This window comes from Gasterosteus aculeatus, chromosome 9 (assembly GCF_964276395.1).
Source record: "Gasterosteus aculeatus chromosome 9, fGasAcu3.hap1.1, whole genome shotgun sequence".
NCBI lineage: Eukaryota > Metazoa > Chordata > Actinopteri > Perciformes > Gasterosteidae > Gasterosteus > Gasterosteus aculeatus.
In genome coordinates this window covers 15063981-15084549 of record NC_135696.1, presented here as the reverse complement: position 1 = coordinate 15084549, position 20569 = coordinate 15063981, and the positions used below count along the sequence as shown (strand labels likewise).

General features: G+C 40.3%; 4 protein-coding genes across 6 annotated transcripts; 2 read left to right on the top strand and 2 right to left on the bottom strand.

Moving 5' to 3' along the window:
- Positions 1-73: 73 nt before the first annotated feature.
- On the bottom strand, positions 74-5112 carry LOC120825842 (N-acyl-aromatic-L-amino acid amidohydrolase (carboxylate-forming) B). 2 transcript variants are annotated; one of them, XM_040187688.2, is made up of 8 exons: positions 4380-5112; positions 3901-3999; positions 2534-2760; positions 2218-2410; positions 1651-1744; positions 1481-1588; positions 913-1025; positions 74-670 (listed from the first exon to the last, which is right to left on the bottom strand). In XM_040187688.2, the coding sequence occupies exons 3-8, from the start codon at positions 2758-2760 to the stop codon at positions 476-478; spliced, it is 930 nt and encodes a 309-aa protein (XP_040043622.2). In that variant the 5' UTR covers positions 3901-3999; positions 4380-5112; the 3' UTR covers positions 74-475. The 2 variants fall into 2 exon arrangements, with proteins under 2 accessions (XP_040043622.2, XP_077965192.1); XM_078109066.1 differs by lacking the exon at positions 4380-5112 and having other exon boundaries at positions 3901-4160.
- Positions 5113-6973: 1861 nt separating this feature from the next.
- Positions 6974-12338, top strand: tacr3l (tachykinin receptor 3-like). The gene is made up of 5 exons (XM_040186268.2): positions 6974-7461; positions 8310-8498; positions 8620-8770; positions 11094-11290; positions 11387-12338. Exons 1-5 carry the CDS (start codon positions 7094-7096, stop codon positions 11607-11609), a joined length of 1128 nt encoding a protein of 375 aa, XP_040042202.1. The 5' UTR covers positions 6974-7093; the 3' UTR covers positions 11610-12338.
- A 6-nt stretch (positions 12339-12344) lies between these two features.
- On the bottom strand, positions 12345-14444 carry LOC120825009 (ecto-ADP-ribosyltransferase 3). The gene is made up of 4 exons (XM_040186269.2): positions 14160-14444; positions 13932-14017; positions 13127-13836; positions 12345-12973 (listed from the first exon to the last, which is right to left on the bottom strand). The coding sequence occupies exons 2-4, from the start codon at positions 13980-13982 to the stop codon at positions 12898-12900; spliced, it is 837 nt and encodes a 278-aa protein (XP_040042203.2). The 5' UTR covers positions 13983-14017; positions 14160-14444; the 3' UTR covers positions 12345-12897.
- A 425-nt stretch (positions 14445-14869) lies between these two features.
- On the top strand, positions 14870-20533 carry primpol (primase and polymerase (DNA-directed)). Of its 2 annotated transcripts, none has more exons than XM_040186266.2 (14): positions 14870-15016; positions 15745-16034; positions 16133-16227; positions 16305-16443; positions 16738-16885; positions 16969-17065; positions 17148-17290; positions 17458-17620; positions 17699-17796; positions 17936-18022; positions 18743-18851; positions 18932-19008; positions 19119-19165; positions 19278-20533. In XM_040186266.2, exons 2-14 carry the CDS (start codon positions 15861-15863, stop codon positions 19503-19505), a joined length of 1605 nt encoding a protein of 534 aa, XP_040042200.2. In that variant the 5' UTR covers positions 14870-15016; positions 15745-15860; the 3' UTR covers positions 19506-20533. The 2 variants fall into 2 exon arrangements, with proteins under 2 accessions (XP_040042200.2, XP_040042201.2); XM_040186267.2 differs by lacking the exon at positions 14870-15016 and adding an exon at positions 15020-15073.
- The last annotated feature ends 36 nt before the right edge of the window (positions 20534-20569 follow it).

The window sequence follows — 20569 nt, the reverse complement described above, 5'->3', positions numbered from 1 at the left end:
CTAAATTAGGTTTTCAGCGTAAATACCAAAGCGGTCCGCCTCGTTTTTCAAACTCAAGGTAAAAAAAAACCACTTTGATAATTAAAATGGATCCATGTTTCCATTTATTCAAATAGTATTTTGCATCATTGCCACAGTGCAAAAAAAAAGAATCATGTCATAGTTCAGTTATATGTAGCAGGTGGAGGATTATAACTCCAGTACCTCTGCATTATACAAAATGAACTCTGGCATTTCAGTTGAGCCTCCTCTTTAAAGCCGCTGAGGTTCACTCTTACAGAGCTGCTGTATTGGAAAGCCACAAAGTAATGAGGAGGTAATCCAGTTGTTTGTATCCTGCACCAGTAGAAAATATCTACTCATCATTACTGTTGTAGATTTCTTCATTTGAGATGAAAATATTTGAGATTAAAAACGATTATGCATGTACACTTTTAATTTGTTGATTAGAATTCGAATCTATGTCCACGTCCTCTCAGTCCTTCTTCACACCCACAGACGGCAAGGTCACAGTGATCTTTTTGGTCAACTTGAAGGCAACTTTTTTCTCATAGTAGGCACATTCGTTCACAAAGAGAGGGTAGAGGTCGTCTCCCTCGTGCTTCACCGTCTCCCCAGAAAATAACTGGAACACGGGGTCGCCCGGACGGAGAACCTTGAAGTCATTGTCCTGGAGAAAGAACAAACCACTCGCCGAGCTTAATCATTTTTAATCACCTTTTTAAGCTGCAAACCTTTTAGCATTATTTAAGTGTTCACTCAGTCGTTATGGAGAGAAATTATCTTTAATAAACTTTAGTTCTATGTGACCCCTCTATATTGTCACTTGATACTTTATGAGACGGATCATAGTGGCTTTAGGGGGAAAGCTTGTGTGTGAGTGCCTTTCCTGCTGATGCCGTCGTCCTGTACCTGCAGCTGTGGGTGGATGGCGGCAGTGATTTCCCCCGTTGTAGGATCCCTTGGGTAGTCCACACTTCCCACCGGCGTGTAAGCCTCCACTTCACCTCCTTCAAAAGTACTTCCTGTTGGTAAAGTAAGGTAAGACGTGTGGTTGCTGGTGTATCCAGGGAGGCTGAGATGAGCATTTGAGGTCTTTTAAATGCGTCTGTCGTTAAAGTATTTGATCTCTAAGCGATATATTGCCAAACAGATTTGGATATCTGCCTCCTCGGATTTGTGCTGCATCGCTCCTTGTATTGCTAAAACATGTGCCGGTAAAATCAAATAAAGAAACATGGCTAAACATCACGAGGGATCAGTAACTAATGAATATGCAACACTGTATATGTAGAAAACTTTTCCAAATCAGGGTTACAACTGGCAAAGAAGAGTAAATATTTAAATCAATGACAGGCAAAGATGAAAATATACTGTTCTAAATGATAACGTATAGATCAATTCAAGACAACAGCGGATCAATAAACTTGAAAAATTGAACCATGAGTTTAATGATCTGACCTGCGGAGTTGTTTCTTACCAGAATTAAATTTCTGAAGCCATTCTATCGTGAGATCCACTGCCTCTTTCACCATGTTAAAGATATCGCCTCTGACGACTCCGGTGGGCTGAGGGCCGACTTCTATCGCTGCAGAGAACAACTTTATTCGGATCAATTATTAAGACGCAGACATAGTGATACACACTTACCGATTCCATGTTTTCCTACTGACTCCAGAGAATAGGCTTCAGAAGGTGGTTCATTAAGACAGAGGGCTCTCACAGGGGCAGAGGTCATCTTGCTCTGAAAACCGACAGGTTAGGGTTAGTTATTTACAGCACTTGAATGCTTTCAATTTAATCTCTTAAATATTGTGTATATAGATTGTAATCATTATAACCGCATTCTTGTATAAAACCATGTGATATTTGTAATTGGAAGTGTTTGAGGAATTGTTTTAGTTCTATCTGAGCTTTTATATATTTAAGCTATTCTAAAATGAGCCTGAATGTAATCATCTCTTCTTCTGTTTTCACATATATAACAATCAACATTTCTAGGACACTTCCTTATTGATCACTACGATATGCATTGCCGTGTCGTGTTGATGCCGTTTTTGCAGTAACATTGCGGTTCATGCGGTTGAACATTAACACACGTACCCACAGTTCCACTACTTTGGCTCTACATTTGTTGTTCGAAAATCTCCGACATCATCACAGTCAAAGCCAGAAGGCCGCAATCCCTTAAAATATGTGTCTGAATGAAGCTCCTACCTGTATGTATTTGTAAATATGAATTGCGATCCAGTCAAAGGAGTAGAAGATGAGACACACGGCCATGTTGGCGGTGGTGTTGTGGATGTCGCAGAGCAGATCCACGGCCTCTCGGCTCCCCTTGGGCCCGAGCTGAGCGTTTAGCTCGCGGGCGCGTCTCAACTCGTAGGGCGTGTCGTCTGTTGTGGGGCCACTGGGATCAACAACATGCAATGGGTTGCCTTATACATGCATACTATTTACAGCACTTTACAGTTTTTCCAAATGTAAAGTTAATCTTTTAAACTATCCACGTTAAAGCTGTGAGGCGACTTACCTCAGTAAGGCATCAGTGAAGCAGCGATTTAGATCTGTTTCCATGTATCTCCTGCAGGCATCCACAGCCGGCGGGTTTGATAGGACGCTTGTTACAGAAACCGATCCCGTCCGATCAGCCTTCTGTCTCTGCATTTCTCTCACCATGTAGACCCCCGACATCTCATTGCCATGCGTCCCACCACAAACAGCAAAACGGGACAGCGGCAAGAAAGAGACGTGCTCCATCTGCCGTTAGGAAATAATGGAAGATGTTAGAACGGTGTTGTTCTTTGTTCTAACCCCGACCGACCTCTCAGCAAGCCGACCAGTTTACAAGTGAAGGCACACATTCATGGAGTTGTGTTTAAACGCGAACCAGCCCGACAAGAGGAACCTGTTACCGGTATGGAAATTAACCATTAGCCAGGAACTGAGTTGAAAAGTGCAAAGGTATTGCTGGATTATATTCAGTGAGTAATTTAATTTAATAAGTGACTCAGCGACTCAAAATCAAATTGAAGAAGACCCCGGTGTGTTTGTTAACCTCTAAATACAGATATTTGCTGCCGTCTTCTCTCCATGGTGTTCGGCCCTGCATTCATTCGGTCTGGCTAAAAACCACAGGGGTCCCACATCTGCTGTTTGAGGCCCCGACTTATGATGCAAACTCATTGTCCTACTTTCCGTCTCCCTTAAGACTAATTTTATTCAACTTCATACATCGTTTTCACATTTTTCATTTTTTTTAACATATTCTCATTGTAACACTTAACCATTTAACGTTAATGTTAAAGGTTCTAACTAAATAAGCGAGAAGTGTTTGTTTGTTTAATGTTAGAACCCATAAGTGGAGGTAGATAATGACAGAATAGTTAAATAATTTTGTATTAATATAAAATATGCTTACTTAGGAAAAGTAATAATTGTTGACAAAGGAGGTACTTTACTGAACAATTTACGCGTCATTATGACGTGATGATATGTTAGTAATCATTTATATTCTTACATTTAGTTAAAAAATGTAACATGGTTTGTTTACTGAAAAATAATAATTTATTTCACTGTGCATGAATGAGAGTCTGCTGCATGATGTCATTTCACGTCTCATGTTCATGCTTTTCAATGCGACGTCAACAGTAAACCACAAATTCAAAAAGAGAAATGCCTTAGAAAACCCCCAGCGAAAAAGTACTGCGAAATGTTCACAGATATAACAGTGTAATGAGAACGCGCAGGCACAGACGATCAAAGTGCAGCCTTTTTTACAACCCGCTGAGTGTCTGCAGGCTGTTACTGTTTTTTTAGTTACACGGTCACTTAATAAAGAAAGCACGAATCCTTTCAAACAACAAAAAAGGTTATTGGTATATGCCATTCACGTCTTACCTTTCTTTCAAAATCTACCTCTGCCAACTGACTGGGCTTCAGCGACCTTTGAACTCGGAGGGACGTTGTTGCAAGGGCAGCACTTCAGTGTTTCATAACCTGCCAGCGAAAGTAAAGTAAAGCGAGCTACTTCCCAATCAGAGCCATGGAACGCACACCGACTCAAACGAATGCAAAGCAGAGAACACAATAAATACAAAGGTGTGTGCTTTTCTAGAACAAACAGTTTTAATGTCCTGCGTCCTCCTTCCTTGTTTTTCTTCTAGTCTTGGCTAAGGACCTCCTCTTTCTGTTCTTCAGCTCAAATTTCAGTCAGTTTGACATTTTAAGGAGATGTAAAAGGAACCGTCACTGAGTGCCTCGTGGGCTGGGTGGGTGCAACTTTGACGACAACAACAACATCAGCAAAAACAGCAACAACCCAGCATGCCTCATTATGCTTCACTAATGCAGGAGCTTCAGTAGTATTCATGTCTTACCTTCAGCTGTTCGTTCCTTTCTTTGCCTGAGGCCCTTGGTGATCAGAAGCTCTTAAATAGTGCTCATCTAGGGAGTCACTGTCTCGCGAGGTCAGAGTGCCAACCAGGCAGACGCAGGTCTGATAAGGATGAGAGCTCGACACACACCAACCACCATACGAAACTCACGCGTTGTTCGTTATGTTTACGTTAATGTTAGGAGACCACACATTGTGCACGATTGGATCTTGTGTTGCGGCAGGAGGACCTGCTCCTCCTCCACGCCAGTTTTTATCTAACGAGAAACATAAAACGTAATGTTCTTCTCTGATGTTAGTCAGCTGTTCCTCCGGCCTGCGGGCCGACAGAGCGGCTCCTGCCTTTGCAAACGCAGCGCTGATACTTGACCTGTGATCTGACAGGAAAATCTACCACAACGAGAGAAGCTGCTTGGCTGAATTCTTCCAGATGTCCCCAACCAGGTTTCCCATTCTGTTCACGTTTCGTTCAATCACTCTTTCATATGAACCATGTGTGTCGTAAGGTGTTCTATTGTCTCTTCTCTCTGTATTACAACCTCTACGCCTCTTTAATCATCCTATCATCCTTTTAACCCTCAGATGCATCATGTGACCCGTTGGAGGGATACTGCTTGCTAGTCTACTAAATGTTAAAATATGGATTACCTCACATCTTTCAAATAATTCCCCTCCGTATAAACCCTCCAGACTCTTCTATTTCTCTCACTCTCTCTAAAGGCAAGTCACTAACTCCATTTAGACGTGTAATCCTGACGGATCAGTCACTTGATCATAAGCCGCTTTTCTCTCACTCGTTCAATCTCTCTATGTCTCTTTCTCGCTCCCTCTGTGTCTGTCTCGTCCTCACATTTTCTCTGCCATTTCATCAAAATGTTCCCATTTGCTGACTTACATATTCTGATAGGACATGAGGACATTTGACTAAAACTAAACAAACGTGTAGCTAAAAAAATACATTATGACTTTTTTGGCGAGCAGCAGGAATAAATAGACTAAAACTATGAAGCATACAAATGATGATAAAACCTGACTAAAGCATTGTAGTTTAAAGAGTAAAATAAAATAGCTTGCAGAACAACAATACTTTATCATGTATACTATACAACTTCATCTGTTGGAACAATAAATAAAGAAAAACTATTCTGTTTCAGTAAATGTTTCCGAAAAGATGTAATCTTACACATCTCAATTTGATCTCAACAACTACAACAACTAGCATCAACAAATAAACAGCTGATTACTGGTGACATAAAACATCCGTACAAATTTGCTTTCCTCCACAGGTTTGTATTGAATGTATTAAACTCACTTTGTCAATCAATTTCCCTGTTTGCTTTACACAGATTAAACTTCCTCCGGTTACACACAGACACCAGCCCCCCTTTGATTTACCAATGACTGAATTATTCATACAGATTTTTTTTTTTGATGCAGCTAATGATATTTTCACGTTACCTATAATAGGCCACAACCTTTTTTAATATGAGGAAACAGGGTTTGTTTAGAAGATGCTTGAACGCTGACATTTTAAACAGGGAGTGGCCCAGAAGAGGGGGCCTCTGGGTAATGAGGTCTTGCTGGGAGGAAACAGACTTTTTGACCTTTTTATGTTCTTTTCCGAGCATGCACAGTTTGTATGTGTTTGTGTGCTCTGAGGAGCCTCCCCTATGAACTCAAAATCAGTACTTCTGTGTCTTAAGATGACGCTTCATGTACGGGATGCCGCACAATAAATGCACACAATAAATAAATGAATGCCAGAACGAAATGCAACCACACGCTATACAATGCGGCTCATAAAAACAAGCACAGCAGGGACACTTTGAGCTAATTGGCAGTTTCCCCCATGAGGAAAATACAATTTATGAATGTCACAATAGTCACCAATACTGTCAGCGTCAAAGCACTCAGTATATTTCCTAATATCCATCAAATTTGGTTTTGATCACACTGTCTGTAATGGAATGCAATAATAGTGCCAAGTTGGATATAATGAAATAATAAATAATAATAAAACTCACAACAAAATCACGTATCATGTTCTGCATAAACAGCTGATTGAAGCTTTGGATGACTGAGGGTTACACAGGTAATCCTTCCAGAACCACCTCTGATTTCTCACCCCCAACATTAAGCAATACATGCAAATACAATTGGAATGATTTATTGATTAGTCAATTATATTTATTTATATTACAAATATATTTGCAAATATTTTGAGATTTATTTGGAGCATTTGCTGCTTTTACTTTGAATTACATTTACTTATTTATAATCCATTTGAACAATGGAGAGGTTTAATCTTTTGGTAATATTTCTCACTTTGTCCTAATCAACCAATCAAGAAATTGGCTAATAAAGAAAATAATCAGCAGATGAAATACATATTAATATGAATGTTGCTTTTTAAATAGCCAGCTTGTCCTGATATATCAGTTTGGCAGCCATTGGTAGATTACTGTGATCAGGGATTGTACCAGACTATGTAAAAAACGAGAGAGAGAGAGAGAGAGAGAGAGAGAGAGAGAGAGAAACCTGAATTCATTTTCTTTCTTTATCCTCCTCTGCAGCGTGTCAGTGTGAGCGATGCGGCTGCATCAGGACCACTTGCCAAGCCTCTCTGGTCACATGTCACAACTCCATCTCGTACGTCCAGAGCCGACTGAAGCGCACCAGACAGCAGACACTTGAGGAATGGCCTCCGCCGGGAATGAGTCCTCCCCAACCAGAAACCTGACCAATCAGTTCGTGCAGCCGCTGTGGCGCATCGGCCTGTGGTCGGTGGCTTACAGCACGGTGCTGGCAGTGGCCGTTTTTGGAAACTTGATTGTGATTTGGATTATCCTGGCGCACAAGCGGATGAGAACCGGCACCAACTATTTCCTGCTGAACTTGGCGTTCTCCGATGTTTCCATGGCTGCTTTCAACACGCTCATCAACTTCATCTACGCGGCTCACGGAGAGTGGTACTTCGGAGAGGTGTACTGCAGGTTTCACAACTTCTTCCCGGTCACCGCGGTGTTCGCCAGCATCTACTCCATGACCGCCATCGCCATCGACAGGTATGCAGAAGATGAGATCGTATTGTGTGCGTGGACGTGTCACCGGAGGAATACAGTGTGTTTTACACATTGATCATTTGTTGATGTTTCCATAGAAGTATCAGGTATTTTTTTACAAAATGAGATATTTTACCTTTCACAATAGTTTTGGCATAAATGAACAAAAGGGTGAGTTCACTTTTAGTTTGCAATATTTATTTATTTTTCAATTGTTGATGTGCTCTCAATGAAAGTATGAGTCAAGACCTCCGTATGAAGAAGGATGTATTCTACATTCACAGTGCAAACCAAAAAGAATTACTAACATAACATGCTTCTGTTAAAAGTATGTTGGTTCCTCTGTTAAAAAAATGGAAAACTTTAACTAAAAGGCTAATCACTCATTTAACTTTAACTCTTTAAAGAAAAGCCGAAGATGCACTTTTTACCCCAGAATCACATGGCTGGGATGTCAGTGGTGACCAATGCATGCCATAATTGACATCAAGTGCAGTTACATCACACAGACACCTTTTCCATTCATTTACTTTGTGTGTCTGTTTAGGGAGCAAACAGACGTAATTGCAATCAGATATTATTTATTGCTTTAACACAAATGCGCAGTTTTTATTAAAGGTTTACAAAATAGCAAATAACTGCCGGAAATGATTTTGTTAACCTGAAATGCTTTTTTACTTGTACTTAGACTTTAATGGTTGCGGACTTATCGGCCTTTAAAAAAAATTAAACATTATGAAAAAAAAGTCAAAAAATAAGGTCAAAACATGTTTTGAAAAAAAGGTAAAAAAATATTAGGATGAAAAATGTTTTGAAAAAAACCTTCCAACACTCTGACCTCTGACCTGCAGGTACATGGCCATCATCCATCCCCTGAAGCGCCGTCTGTCGGCGAAGGCCACCACCGGAGTCATCGTCTGTATCTGGAGTCTGGCCGTGGTTCTGGCCTTCCCTCTCTGCTACTTCTCCACCACCCGGACCCTCCCCCGCAGGACCGTCTGCTACGTGGCCTGGCCCCGCATGGCCGACGACCCCTTCATGTGAGAAACACCGCCAACCCCTTTCCTATCTCATGTCACCCTTCATTGTTTTCATCCTGCTTGTCACTGTCGCACCATTTGAAATATTTTCTGGTGATGATGTTCTTTTTCACTTTTGCAGGTATCATATCATAGTAACTGTTCTGGTCTACGTGCTGCCCCTAGTGGTGATGGCCATCACTTACACCCTTGTGGGCGTGACTCTGTGGGGAGGGGAGATCCCGGGAGACTCATCAGACAACTATCACGGACAGCTCAGGGCTAAAAGGAAGGTAAATGCCACATTCCCCAAAGTGTCTTTGGGAGGGGAAGCAAACAGCCGTATATATAAGCAGATTATGTTGATTTTCCCAAATTAAATGTTCTTCAAATTTTTTAAATGTCTTTAAATTTTCTTTTCCATGAAAAGGCAACTGGCTGATATGCTTAAACATGTCTCCATATCATATGTTACAGGACTGCCTTAGCTGATTTGCAGTTGTGTGTCGCGAGATGAAGGACTTTGTTGGAGAGCATCTGCCTTTCTTTGTGAAAGTAGTTGAAAAAGGATCTTACTCAGAACAAGCGCAAATTTGCAATGGCTGAAACCATGTTGGTGCATGCATCCAGGGGGGCATGCATCGGCAAAAACTGTGGCTGCCAAAGGGTGTGGAAACTGTTGTGGCCCAACCAACAAAGCCTTCTAAAGAGCTAAAAAGTGCTCACTCTTTCTGTAGGAAATACAGAACAGAAAGAAACAAATCTGAACCTTTCACTCTCTAACAAAGTCTGCCTATAGTTTCAACACACTGGAGCTCTGATCATTAAAACCTCTTTTCACACAAATAGAGAACACATACCTTAGAACAAGGACACTTTATATAACTGCACAGTCATGTTTTGGGAGTTTTTTGATGTGGGTGTTTCGGATCAGAGGATGACGCATATGTACAGACTGTTTGTAATTTGGTAAGTTGCAATTTTGAGCTATACAAAGCAAAATTAATTGAATTGAATGTGTTAAAATAGACCTTTGCAAACGTAACTTATACGTATAACGTAACGTAACTTTTTACAATTGCGACCGCAGCCTCGAAGAGGAGACAGACATTCAGAGGGAATCGTCCCGCGGTAGACGGACATCATCAGCCAGACTGAGCACTGTGCTTTGCAGCAGTTGAGAGTTGTGACTGTGAGAGTTGGGTTAAACAAGGATTAAGGTCATCACAGCTGTCATGACGAACATCTATAAAGTCAGCCCATGGATAAACTCCTTAGAGTATAATAATATATTGATAAGCCTCACAAATATTAGAAGTTAACACACTGGATTATGAGAGTCAGCTGAAAGGTTTAGACTGCAGAAGGATTCCGTCTTTTTAATAAACTTGTTTTTAAAATTGGCACATTTACACTCATCAATTCCACCCAGTGTATTCTGTAAAATCTGTTTAATGAAATGAGCAACGATATAACTACAAAACAATAAAGTTACTCGATATATGTTAACTGCTCTACCTACATTTATAATATTGCTTTTGCACCACAAGCAGATTCACATGCAGTGTACAGAAATAGAGACGGTAACAGGTGCAGGCTTTGCCATTTACAATCTTTCCAAAGGCTTTGTCGAAAAACAATCATCATCATAGGTTCATATTGCTGGCGGTCACAAGAGATAAAAGAGATTTAAACACGTCAGGAAACAAAGGTTACAATACAATGGCAGGACAATGATTCAAAGGGCCACTCTGACAAGATGCCATTTTGGCTAGAGATAAGACGGAGTGGGTCTCGTCTCCAACCTGCAGGTGAGCCTCAGCTGATGGTATAATAGCCTCCTGCGCCTTTACCCCCCCCCGCACCCCCCTGGCCCCCCCGCCGCCCCCGGCTCTGCATTGGGTTGCAACACACTGATGAGCTCATGTGCTGCTCCTTCATCTGTCCTACCTGGAGCCTGCCGGGCCTGATGCGTCATTGCTGACCTTTCCCTCTCCCGATGCATTGAATGGAAACATCGTTGTGAGCAGAACGTTGGAAAATAGAACAAATATTTTTTATTGTTGAGCCAGTGTGCATAAGCTTCATATAACTTTGACATTTTAAACGGCACCACTCAAAATGCTTATGTTTTATCAAATTAGTATTGTGAAAAGTATCCCATAGTGACGAACCCACAGAACTTAGAATGTGCATTTCCTCAAATGTCAGCTTGGTATTTTAACCTTCTCCAGATGTCTTCAACCGGGGGTTCACAGACGTGCTGCAAGCAGTTGTGAAATTTATGGTTCATTTTTCAAATTTTTCATGTTTTTTTAATATTCAAATTATTTTCCACAAATTGAAATGTCCAAATGAACATGAATCCAACATATTGTAGCGCAGTGATAAATGGAGGCAAAAGGGGAAATCTCTCAGTCAGAAATATATTAGACCATCGTTTATGTTTAAAATAAAAACGTCAATCGTTTGATTTATTATCATGCATTGAGACGCATTCACGTAACATTTAACAGACTGTGTTGATACCAGCATACCGACCCCTTATTGGCTACAATGTGGCACGCTTGTGCTGTCCTGTTATTAATGTTAGTGTTGATGTCCTTCGTCTCGCAGGTGGTAAAGATGATGATCATTGTGGTGGTGACCTTTGCCCTCTGCTGGCTGCCCTATCACGTCTACTTCATTGTAACCGGTCTCAACAAGCGTCTGAGCAAGTGGAAGTACATCCAGCAGGTTTACCTGTCAGTGCTGTGGCTGGCAATGAGCTCCACTATGTACAACCCCATCATCTACTGCTGCCTCAACAGCAGGTGAGTAAAAAAACGTGAAACATCAACATGTGAATGCTGTATTTGTACACAGTACCATGACTACTTGGCAGGGGTTGATTTTTTTTTTTGCTGCAGGTTCCGGGCAGGCTTCAAGCGGGTTTTCTGCTGGTGTCCCTTTGTCCAGGTTTCAAGCTACGACGAGCTGGAGCTGCGAAGCACAAGACTTCGCCCGGGTCGCCAGAGCACCATGTGCACCCTCACTCGGGTCGACGCCGTCATCCTCAGCAAAGACAAGAGCACTTGTTCACATGGACGCAGGTCAAGACACAACTCTGAGCCTAATAATAAAGACAATTAGTATATATTTGTATATGCCAATTAAAAATACAAGTAAATACTTTGTAATCATCATATACTTTAAGCTGCTTTTTTTAGACATATATTTAATGCCAACAGATCATTTATCATTATCTGCAGTATTACGGCTGCTCTCCCAGCATTGATGCCCTTAAATCAGCGACCTGATATTAAGAGATCCTGGTTGGTTGTGAATTCACAAGTGCTCGCTGCTGTTAATTTTGTTATTTTAAAATCCACTTTTTTGGGACAGTTCAGAAGAGTTACTGCTTACTGTGAGTATGTGTTGCTTTTAAAGGTAACTGTATGTTTTATATGTGTTTTAATGTTAAGATGTTTTGGTGCAGACTCAAACCCACAAAGACTCAAATTAGAGCCTGTACTTCCACTTTATGCTTCTCGTCCCAAATGCCAGAACGGAAATGGGAAAAGAGGCTTTTATGTACTCTGCGCCCTTGTCGTGGTGTATAATGCATACAATATAATGATTTAAGAACCAATAACAGTTCCTCCGTTTAAATCTAAAATAAAGGAAATAAAGCTTTCAAAAATGTTCTACGTCACTGTCACTTAACCCTTTAGTTTCTTTTAACTTGTCTTATTCTGTGTTTTCTGTTTGTAACTATGTGTGTCTATGTTGCTGCCTGTCTTGCACAGGCCTTGTAAAATACATTTTTAATCTCAATGGGACTTTCCTAGTTAAATAAAGGTTTAAATTTAAAAAGAAAAATAGCCGTTGTGGTGAATTGTTTATTTGAGTGTTATAGATTGATAGATGCTATATAGATTAACTATAAAAACTGTAAAACATTTACTGAATTGGAGACTACAAGTTATATAAACACATTACATTTACAAATGAAAAAATCAATTCTCCTCTTGACGACACAGCATTCTATGTGTGTGGCAACTTCTACTGAAGCCACTTTGCACTCAATATTGTCATAATCATAACACATGCTGTAATTCTGGGAAATGTTCCGGCTGTTATCATTATCACAAGAAGAAAAAAATGATTTACTAAAACATGAATTGAGGACAAAACCAAGTTTCCATTATGTTTGTCAGCCTCAACCGACCAATATACGAAATTCCCCCCAAAAGTAAATAAGAAAAGAAAAGAAATACCTTTCTCATAATGATTGATTCCAGCATATATACAGTATCTGCTGATGTTATAAAGTTAATGTGTTTTAAGCCTTTCAAAAACAGTGATATGACGGTGATAAACAGTGTGTGTGTCAGAGCAGAACAGAAATAGCATCGTGCTAATTGTTTTTCATTTGTTCTCAAAAGCTAAAGATCAAGAGAGTTAACGCCACAAGCGTCACCACAATCCACTGGGAGGCGACATTAGCTCGGGATCTAGAAAGATGGAAAGGAACAGTGAGGTTAATATCAGAGGTTATATCTTTTTACAAATCATATTAAAAATCATTATTCCAATAACACTGTTGATAAACATGGGTTGAACAAAATATTTAATGTATCATTATTGTTATAAAGAAAATGTCTTACCCTGACAGACTGGAACAGACGTCCGCATTGCCCAGTTGTAAGTGTTGCAAAACAATCTCTGTGTATTCAGACTCATTTATATCGTCTATTTTTTCATTTACTGCTTCCACAGTGAATACTTCAGCTGGAGATATGAGGGACATGCTATTGTCTTTACTGCAAATGTTCTTTCCCAGGTTAACAAAGAAGCAAGAAGTGATATTAAACAGGACCATACCCTCCAAATCATCATTTTTCCGTAGCATACTGTAACTTGAATCAACTTTGACGAACTTTCCAAATCTCACCTTTGAGCCCTTTTGTGCCGTATATTCTTTTTCCTTGACAAAATACAGAGGCTTGCACTTTTTTGTCCTCAGCAGAAACATTGAATCCATGAGAAGAAAGTGGAGGGACTTGAATTGGAAGCGGTCTTCATAGGTGCTCACGTTTACGCCCAGTGTCTCTACTTCATTGTCGAACTCATTTGTAAAACTTTCACTCCCATCAGCGTATGCCGACAGTGCAGCAGTATGTTCTTTTGTTCCTCCAGGGATCTGGTTTGAACAAGTTGTACCCCATGAATGCTTGAATGGCACATTGTTCTTTAGCTCTTGTTCTAAGAGTCCTGAATGGATAAACTTCTCCGTTGCCTCTTTACGGCATCCATCGTACACAAAATCTACAGCATCTGGGGCCATGTCCAGCAGCTTTGTGGTCCCTGCGTTCACCTTTAATGGAGTACGGAACTTAAGATATAGTTTCAAAAAAATATTATCTTTTAACTTTGTTTGAAATACTATTTTTAAGAGTAACAACAACTTACTTGGAAGTAGAAAAGAAGTGCAGCAAGAAGCATTTTTCTTATGTCACACATTTTAAGGGTGTTTCTTTTCCTCTATCTGTTCAGACCTGAAACAGAAATAGACAAGCCCTTGATCTCCTATTGTGAGTTTTCCACTTTTGGAATATTGCACCAAACTTTTCTTCTTACCTGTGAAAACCATGATTGATTAATGATAAAAACTAAAAGAAAATATTTAAAGGCACATACCTTAAGCAGGGAAAGTCAATTCCTTGGAGCAAAAATCTAGTCTGCGTTCATCAGAGGGCATGGGCGAAATAACTTTCAGCAGTCTTTGCGGAAGTAAAAACATATCACACCAGCAACGCCTTTTTCCTGTGGAAGGAAACAGCATGTCTTGGGGGGCCATGGTGTTGAGAAACTTCTTCTTCTTGTGTTATGCTTTTGTGTGGATAAATAGATTGACACCTGAATGTGCAGAAACTTGACTCTGGTGAGTCAAAGCTGGAGCATTTAGTGTTTTCATTTGGGCTCGTGATTAGATTAGAGTTATGTTCCATTTCCTAAGCACCTCCTCCCTCCTTCCTTCCTTGCTGATAACATGCTGGAACACAATTTGGCAAGAACCCGCCAACACAACAGTAACACAACCCTCTTCATATATACATGTTCAGTTTGAGTGGGAGGAACAGAAAACTAATGTTAGGTCGACAACATCCTATTAAACGATATCCAGGCAGTTGCCTCGAGGGACAGTGTATGTTGAAAATAATTGACCTTTTTAGTTGTTAATTATAATTAATAATCGTTTAGATGAAAATATGATCAAAAAATAGAACTGTTCACTATTATATTTCGGGATACGTTATGCCTTAGTTGTACCTAATCAACAATTGACAATAATTTACTGTGAATACAAATATTATTGTCTGGAACGATCCCTCCTTATACCGGAAACCGGAAGTATTTCCATTTCCGGTTCAGAAGGCGCCAAAAATAAAACTACTTTGAGGCTGAAACTGTTCAACTGACGGGACCTAATAACTGGAATATCGACATAAACACATGACAGTGTGGACAACTGTACCTTTGAATTATTACCAGTGGTGAGTTATGACCAGTTTACTCTTTGAGTTGGCGAGGAGATGAATACGTCACTTATTGTGAGTTTAACGTACGATTAGCGCTGAAAATCACAAGTAATTTGAACTTTAACTATTAAAATACCTGTACTTCCCTGCTTTGGTGGTGGGGAATATTATTGTACCTTTACTCTGCTTTCATTTCACTTTCTTTATTACATGCTACTTTGCAGATTCTATTTTTGAAAACCTAATAGAAATTAAAACATGTTAAGGCGTCATCCCGGCAATACGGAAATAGTAAATGATTTGTAACTCTGACACGGGATGATTGATGACAGCTTTACATGACGTTAGTTAATATTGATATTTTGTCCTCAATAGAGGGCAGTAGGACTGTCGCATAATTACTTTTGTTGGATTTATTAGGATTTTGATAAACAATAATTTTGTAATTTTAAGACCATTTTTTATCATTTATAAAATTTGGTAATTCTATAGAAAAATGAGCATGAAAATGAAAAGTGCAACATTTCAAACTATTGTGTTTCTATAACATTGCATTGTAATGTTGCATTTGGTTAAACTTGGACAAATGTTTAAGGCGGTTAGTGCATACTAACGCAAATATTACAGCAGTTCTAAAATAAATCCTACTATGTTCATACTGTGGTATTCATTTGCTGGGCCATTGAATTGTAGTATTTTATACTAACAGGTGTTCGTATGCCGCTTTTTTTGTCATGTTGAAGGATGAAAGGAAGACTGAAGCTCCACGTTCCCTTCTGCTGAAGGTTCCTTGAGCAAGTCACAGAGTGCGGGTGCAATAAAGCGTCAGACGCTGGTGATCGACGACCAGCAGTTCAAGATGACGACGTGGGGAGATCGGCTGAAGAAGGTCGAGCAGCTTGCTCAGTCGTTCCAGCAGAAGCCTCTGGCCACACACTACAAGCCTCGCCTGTGGCCGTGCCAGCCTTCCTCCGTGTGGAAGCTCTTTCCTCGTCAGTGTTTGGCCATCAGCTTCGCTCAGAGCTGCAAAGAGGTACGGTGGAACACTCATGGCTTTTGTGATGCTGGACGTGTTACAAAGTTGACAGCGGTGCCTTGCACCCCCCCCCCCCCCCCCCTCCTCCCCTCTAGGCTGTACATGTTTTTGCACTTGAAAAAGAAAACGCATCTCTGGGTCAGAGGATCTTCCTGGTGACCAGCTACAGTGAGCTCTGGCATTACTACAGGTAAATGCACTTTGTGAGGTTGTTCAAATGTGATGATGTGCGTGGGTGAGAACGTGTCGTTTGAATTTGTTTTTCAGGACTTACACACAGTCGTTGATGCACTGCTACGAGGTGATACCAGATGGCGCTGTTTGTAAACTTTACTTTGACTTGGAGTTTTGTAAGCCCTCAAACAAAGGAGCAGATGGTAAAACTATGGTTTCTTCACTCATCCAGGTAGGGCACTTTTGGCATCTTCATGGAATATATATGAAAAATGCAGATAACAAAGTTTTATGCAGTTATAACATCCAAGAATGTGTTATAAATAAATCTACTTTTTTTTACTAGGGCATCAATGTTCTTGGTCATTAATAAATAATAGATGTTTGTTTTAGTGTGTATATTGACTCAAGACTATCACATACGGGTGCAACATCTGGATAAAGTAGCTAATCTTGTTCATTTCTTACCGTGAGATGTTTGACGTGCTGTATGATATTTATCACTCTGTATTTTGTGCCTCGACAGTATGTTTGTGACGAGCTAATGGGGGTCTACGGGCTCGAGTGCTCTGCAGAAAATGTCCTCAACCTCGACTCGAGCACGGAAGAGAAGTTCAGCAGACATCTCATCTTCAATCTCCAAAATGCGGCTTTCAAAGACAACATACATATGGGTTGGTCCAGTAAAGGCAGCAAAATTGTCATATTTTTGTCATAAAGATGTTACTTCAGTTCATGTATTCTGTCTGTTTTTCAGGCAGGTTTGTCCATGCAATCCTCCAACCGGTCCGGAGTGCACCCAAAAGTTGCCCGGATGTTGGGATGAGTTCGGAGGCAGAAAGCAGTGAAACACGGTTTGTTTTTCCCAAAAGAGTATTTAAATATATTTGCTACCATCTCTTTTTACAATTTGTCTCATTCACGCGCTGACGGCAGAACCGTCTCCGAGGGGACGCCAGCAGAGGCGGGTGAGATGGAGGAAAGTCCACAGGCCAAGAGGCGCAGGCGGGAAGAGACCGACCTCGACTTCCTCCGGGTGAAAACCAAGGATGGCCGAGACTCGCTTTTTGTTGATCTTGGTAAGAGAAACCACAAACTTTATTTGTAGTTTTAGCCTCATATCAGACAATAACTTGGGTAAAATGATTCTGTTGCTTTAGTCACTAGCACTTTGATGCATCATTTTTGTAAGCATTTCCAATCTCCAATAATATAGTAATTATGGCTATAATTCACAAAAAAACAGGTGTTTACACCAAGAACAGAAATTTCCGCCTCTACAAGTCATCAAAGGTGGGAAAGAACGCCGCATTCAAGCTGGCAGACGACAACAAGTTTACTAACAAACTTGAGAAAGGAGTTTCTGAGGAGGAAAGTGTGTTCTTGGCTTCCCTAGTCTGTAACGTGAGGTACACCACTTTTTAAACTCAGTTTTCTGAAACCATTACCGTCATCCATCCTCGGAGCTGATTTCTGTGTATCACTAGTTTCACAGGTCAAAGAATTCTCACCTCAGATGTCCCAGAAACAAAGAGTTCCAAAAGCTCGGGGCCTCAATGCCAGCAGGCATCAGCCACTTATCCAGGTAAGAGCGATCTGACAAACGAGCCTTCTCCCTCCCTTGTGCAACGGCGCACACCGTATTGTAGGATCGGTCGGACTGTCAATAGTTAAGCTATAGTTTTAGTTTCTGTAACTTCTTTTCTGTCATGCATCACTGGCAGGTTCACTGTGTGGCTCTCTGTCCTCCCCTCATCCCGAAGTGGACAACTTTGTACTGACTGTGGTTAAAAAGGATGCCATCCATGGGAGTAAGTGTCTGGGAAAGTTGTTATGTTGTTTTACTCTTAAAACATTTTGAATTTGCATCAGTCAACTAATCATGGGTCTATAAATTGATAGAAGATCATGTTACATGCGTGTATAAATTTCCTAAAGTCCAGAGGTGTTGCTTTAGGTGCCTAACAGTCGTTGTTTCCTGATGATATCAATCGTAACCGTTGAGGAAACTGACAGTTGATCAATTATTGAAATATCGCAGTTATGTTAGTTAACTAACAGATACATATTTTCCGCCTTAGACAACACATGTCATGCTTTTTAGCAACATTGCTATTGTATGATAATAATGCTTACTGCTAATGCACAAATAATCTAGAGAGATTGTAATTCAGCTATCACATCACTTAAATCTGGCAAAGAACCCAAACTTTGGATAAGCTACAGACATGATACATTCTATTAATTTTAGTAATTACTTCCCAAGTGACACTTGCTCTGGGTAAGACCCATTTAAATCTAAATTATTACGTTCGTAAGACAGATTTAGCAAAATAATAGATGATATATTTAATGTTTCCGATTACATCTTTTTTTTCTATTACGTAACTCTTAATACACTAAAATATGTATACATGCATAATTATGTGTGAATTTGTGTACAGCATCTATACATCATATTCACATAGCTATTTGTACAGTGATTGATTGTATCAGTTTGTATCCGCAGTCAGCTACGTTTACTTCGACAGGCATCAGGCGATGGAACTACTTTGCTGTTGAACAACTGCTGGTTTACGACATCGCAAAATACCGCTGGTGTGAAAACGTGGAAAATTTTCACAAAAGCAACAATATCATGTATGTACGTTTGATGTTTCGTGGACGTTTGCGTGTGAAGTGTTCTCCTCTTACCTTCTCACTCACGCATTCCCCTGCAGGATTGTTGTGGACCTCAAAGAGGAAGCGTGGTACCAGAAGTGTCACGACCCTGATTGTAAGAACTTCAGGTCCTCAAGTAAGCGATGACCCTGAGAGCGGCCACACTGACTCTTTTATATTTTAAACAAATGATCTGTTCGTGGGGAGGGCTCCATGCAAGCTGTTTAAAACGTATTCACGTCACAGGTCGCCCGCTGCCACAGGAGATCTGCGTCAGCTATTTCATGAAACTGGTTAGTCTGCTTCACCTTTAACAAGCATCCTGATCGACTGAGCTGAAATTGCACTCATATTTTTGTGTTTGCTTTTAAAGATCAGAGACGTTGCTGTTCTGCTCACTTACAGGATGAAGAAGACCAGGCTTACTTAATGGATGATGCGGGCAACATTGAACCCAGCCAGGCCCCAAAGCAGACCCCCGACAGCACCGTGTGTCCAGAGGAGGCGGACGTGTGGGGGGACGTACAGGATGACCAGGACTACCTGGAGAGCCTGGACGACTATGAGAAAAACAACGGGGACATCCCCGATCACCTGCTGCTCAAATGTATGGCAGACTTTGACTCCCAGTGAAAGGTGAGTCTCGTCGTACACAAGTGGAACAGTAAAAAACACATTTTTACAGAAAAGGGAGTCAGAGGAAACAGTGCTGCTTTGGCGGCAGTTAACTCTGATCATCAAATCCAGATGTGCACGTGACATTTTATAACTGGTCTATGACGCAGTGTTGAGAGGCAGAGCTGTCTGCTGACTGAAAGGATGCTGTCGAACAAAATGTCCCAACTGGCCACTACGGTACCATGTTGGGATTTCTAAAGACGTGCTGCTCTGACATGCTTTTGAGATCTGATGATCTTTAATTATTACATGCAGGATGTAAATGCTATTAATGCTGCTGACTGCTATAAATCTGAAATAAAGACAATTTAAAAACAAATTCCAGGTTCTAACATTGGTTATAAAAGGAATGCCTAAAAGATAGTGTAACAAGTAGTCTGATTCATCTGGAAAAGGACAATAAAACAAGGTTTGCAAGAAATGCTATACTATGGGTTTATTTTATTTAGGTATTTTATAGTAAATAATGTAATGCTAGTATGTGTAAGTAAATGCAAATGCTAATAAATTCTTCAAACTTCCAATGCCTGACTTGTAGTTAAGCAAATCGTAATAAAACGTGATAGCATGCTGTCAAACACGAGGGTAATAAAGAAGAGGAGGAGAAAGGTCTAATGGCGTTATTAAAATAGCATGCTGTGTAAAATGGTTGATTGTTAATAATAGTAGTTATGGAGGCAGAACAGTTCATAAAGTTATATTATATCATTAGTACAAAACTTCCCATACAAAGTGTTATGAAATAGCAATTTTATGGTATGTCAAAAAAAGTCACATGTTGAAGTCATACTATGTTAAAAAGTCTCTAATAAAAGGTAATATGTTGCAGAGTAAAGCCTGCTATATATTGTTCTGTATTTTGCTTTGTTATTAAGGTGTATCAACAGGACATCCGCCCTTCACAACTGTTTGTATCTTGTTGAGCAGAAAATGTAATACTTTGTATTGTATTATTTAAACATTAAACTGCAGTGCTAACCTGACTACATCCACAGCGTTGTTGCTTCCCTGACTGCACA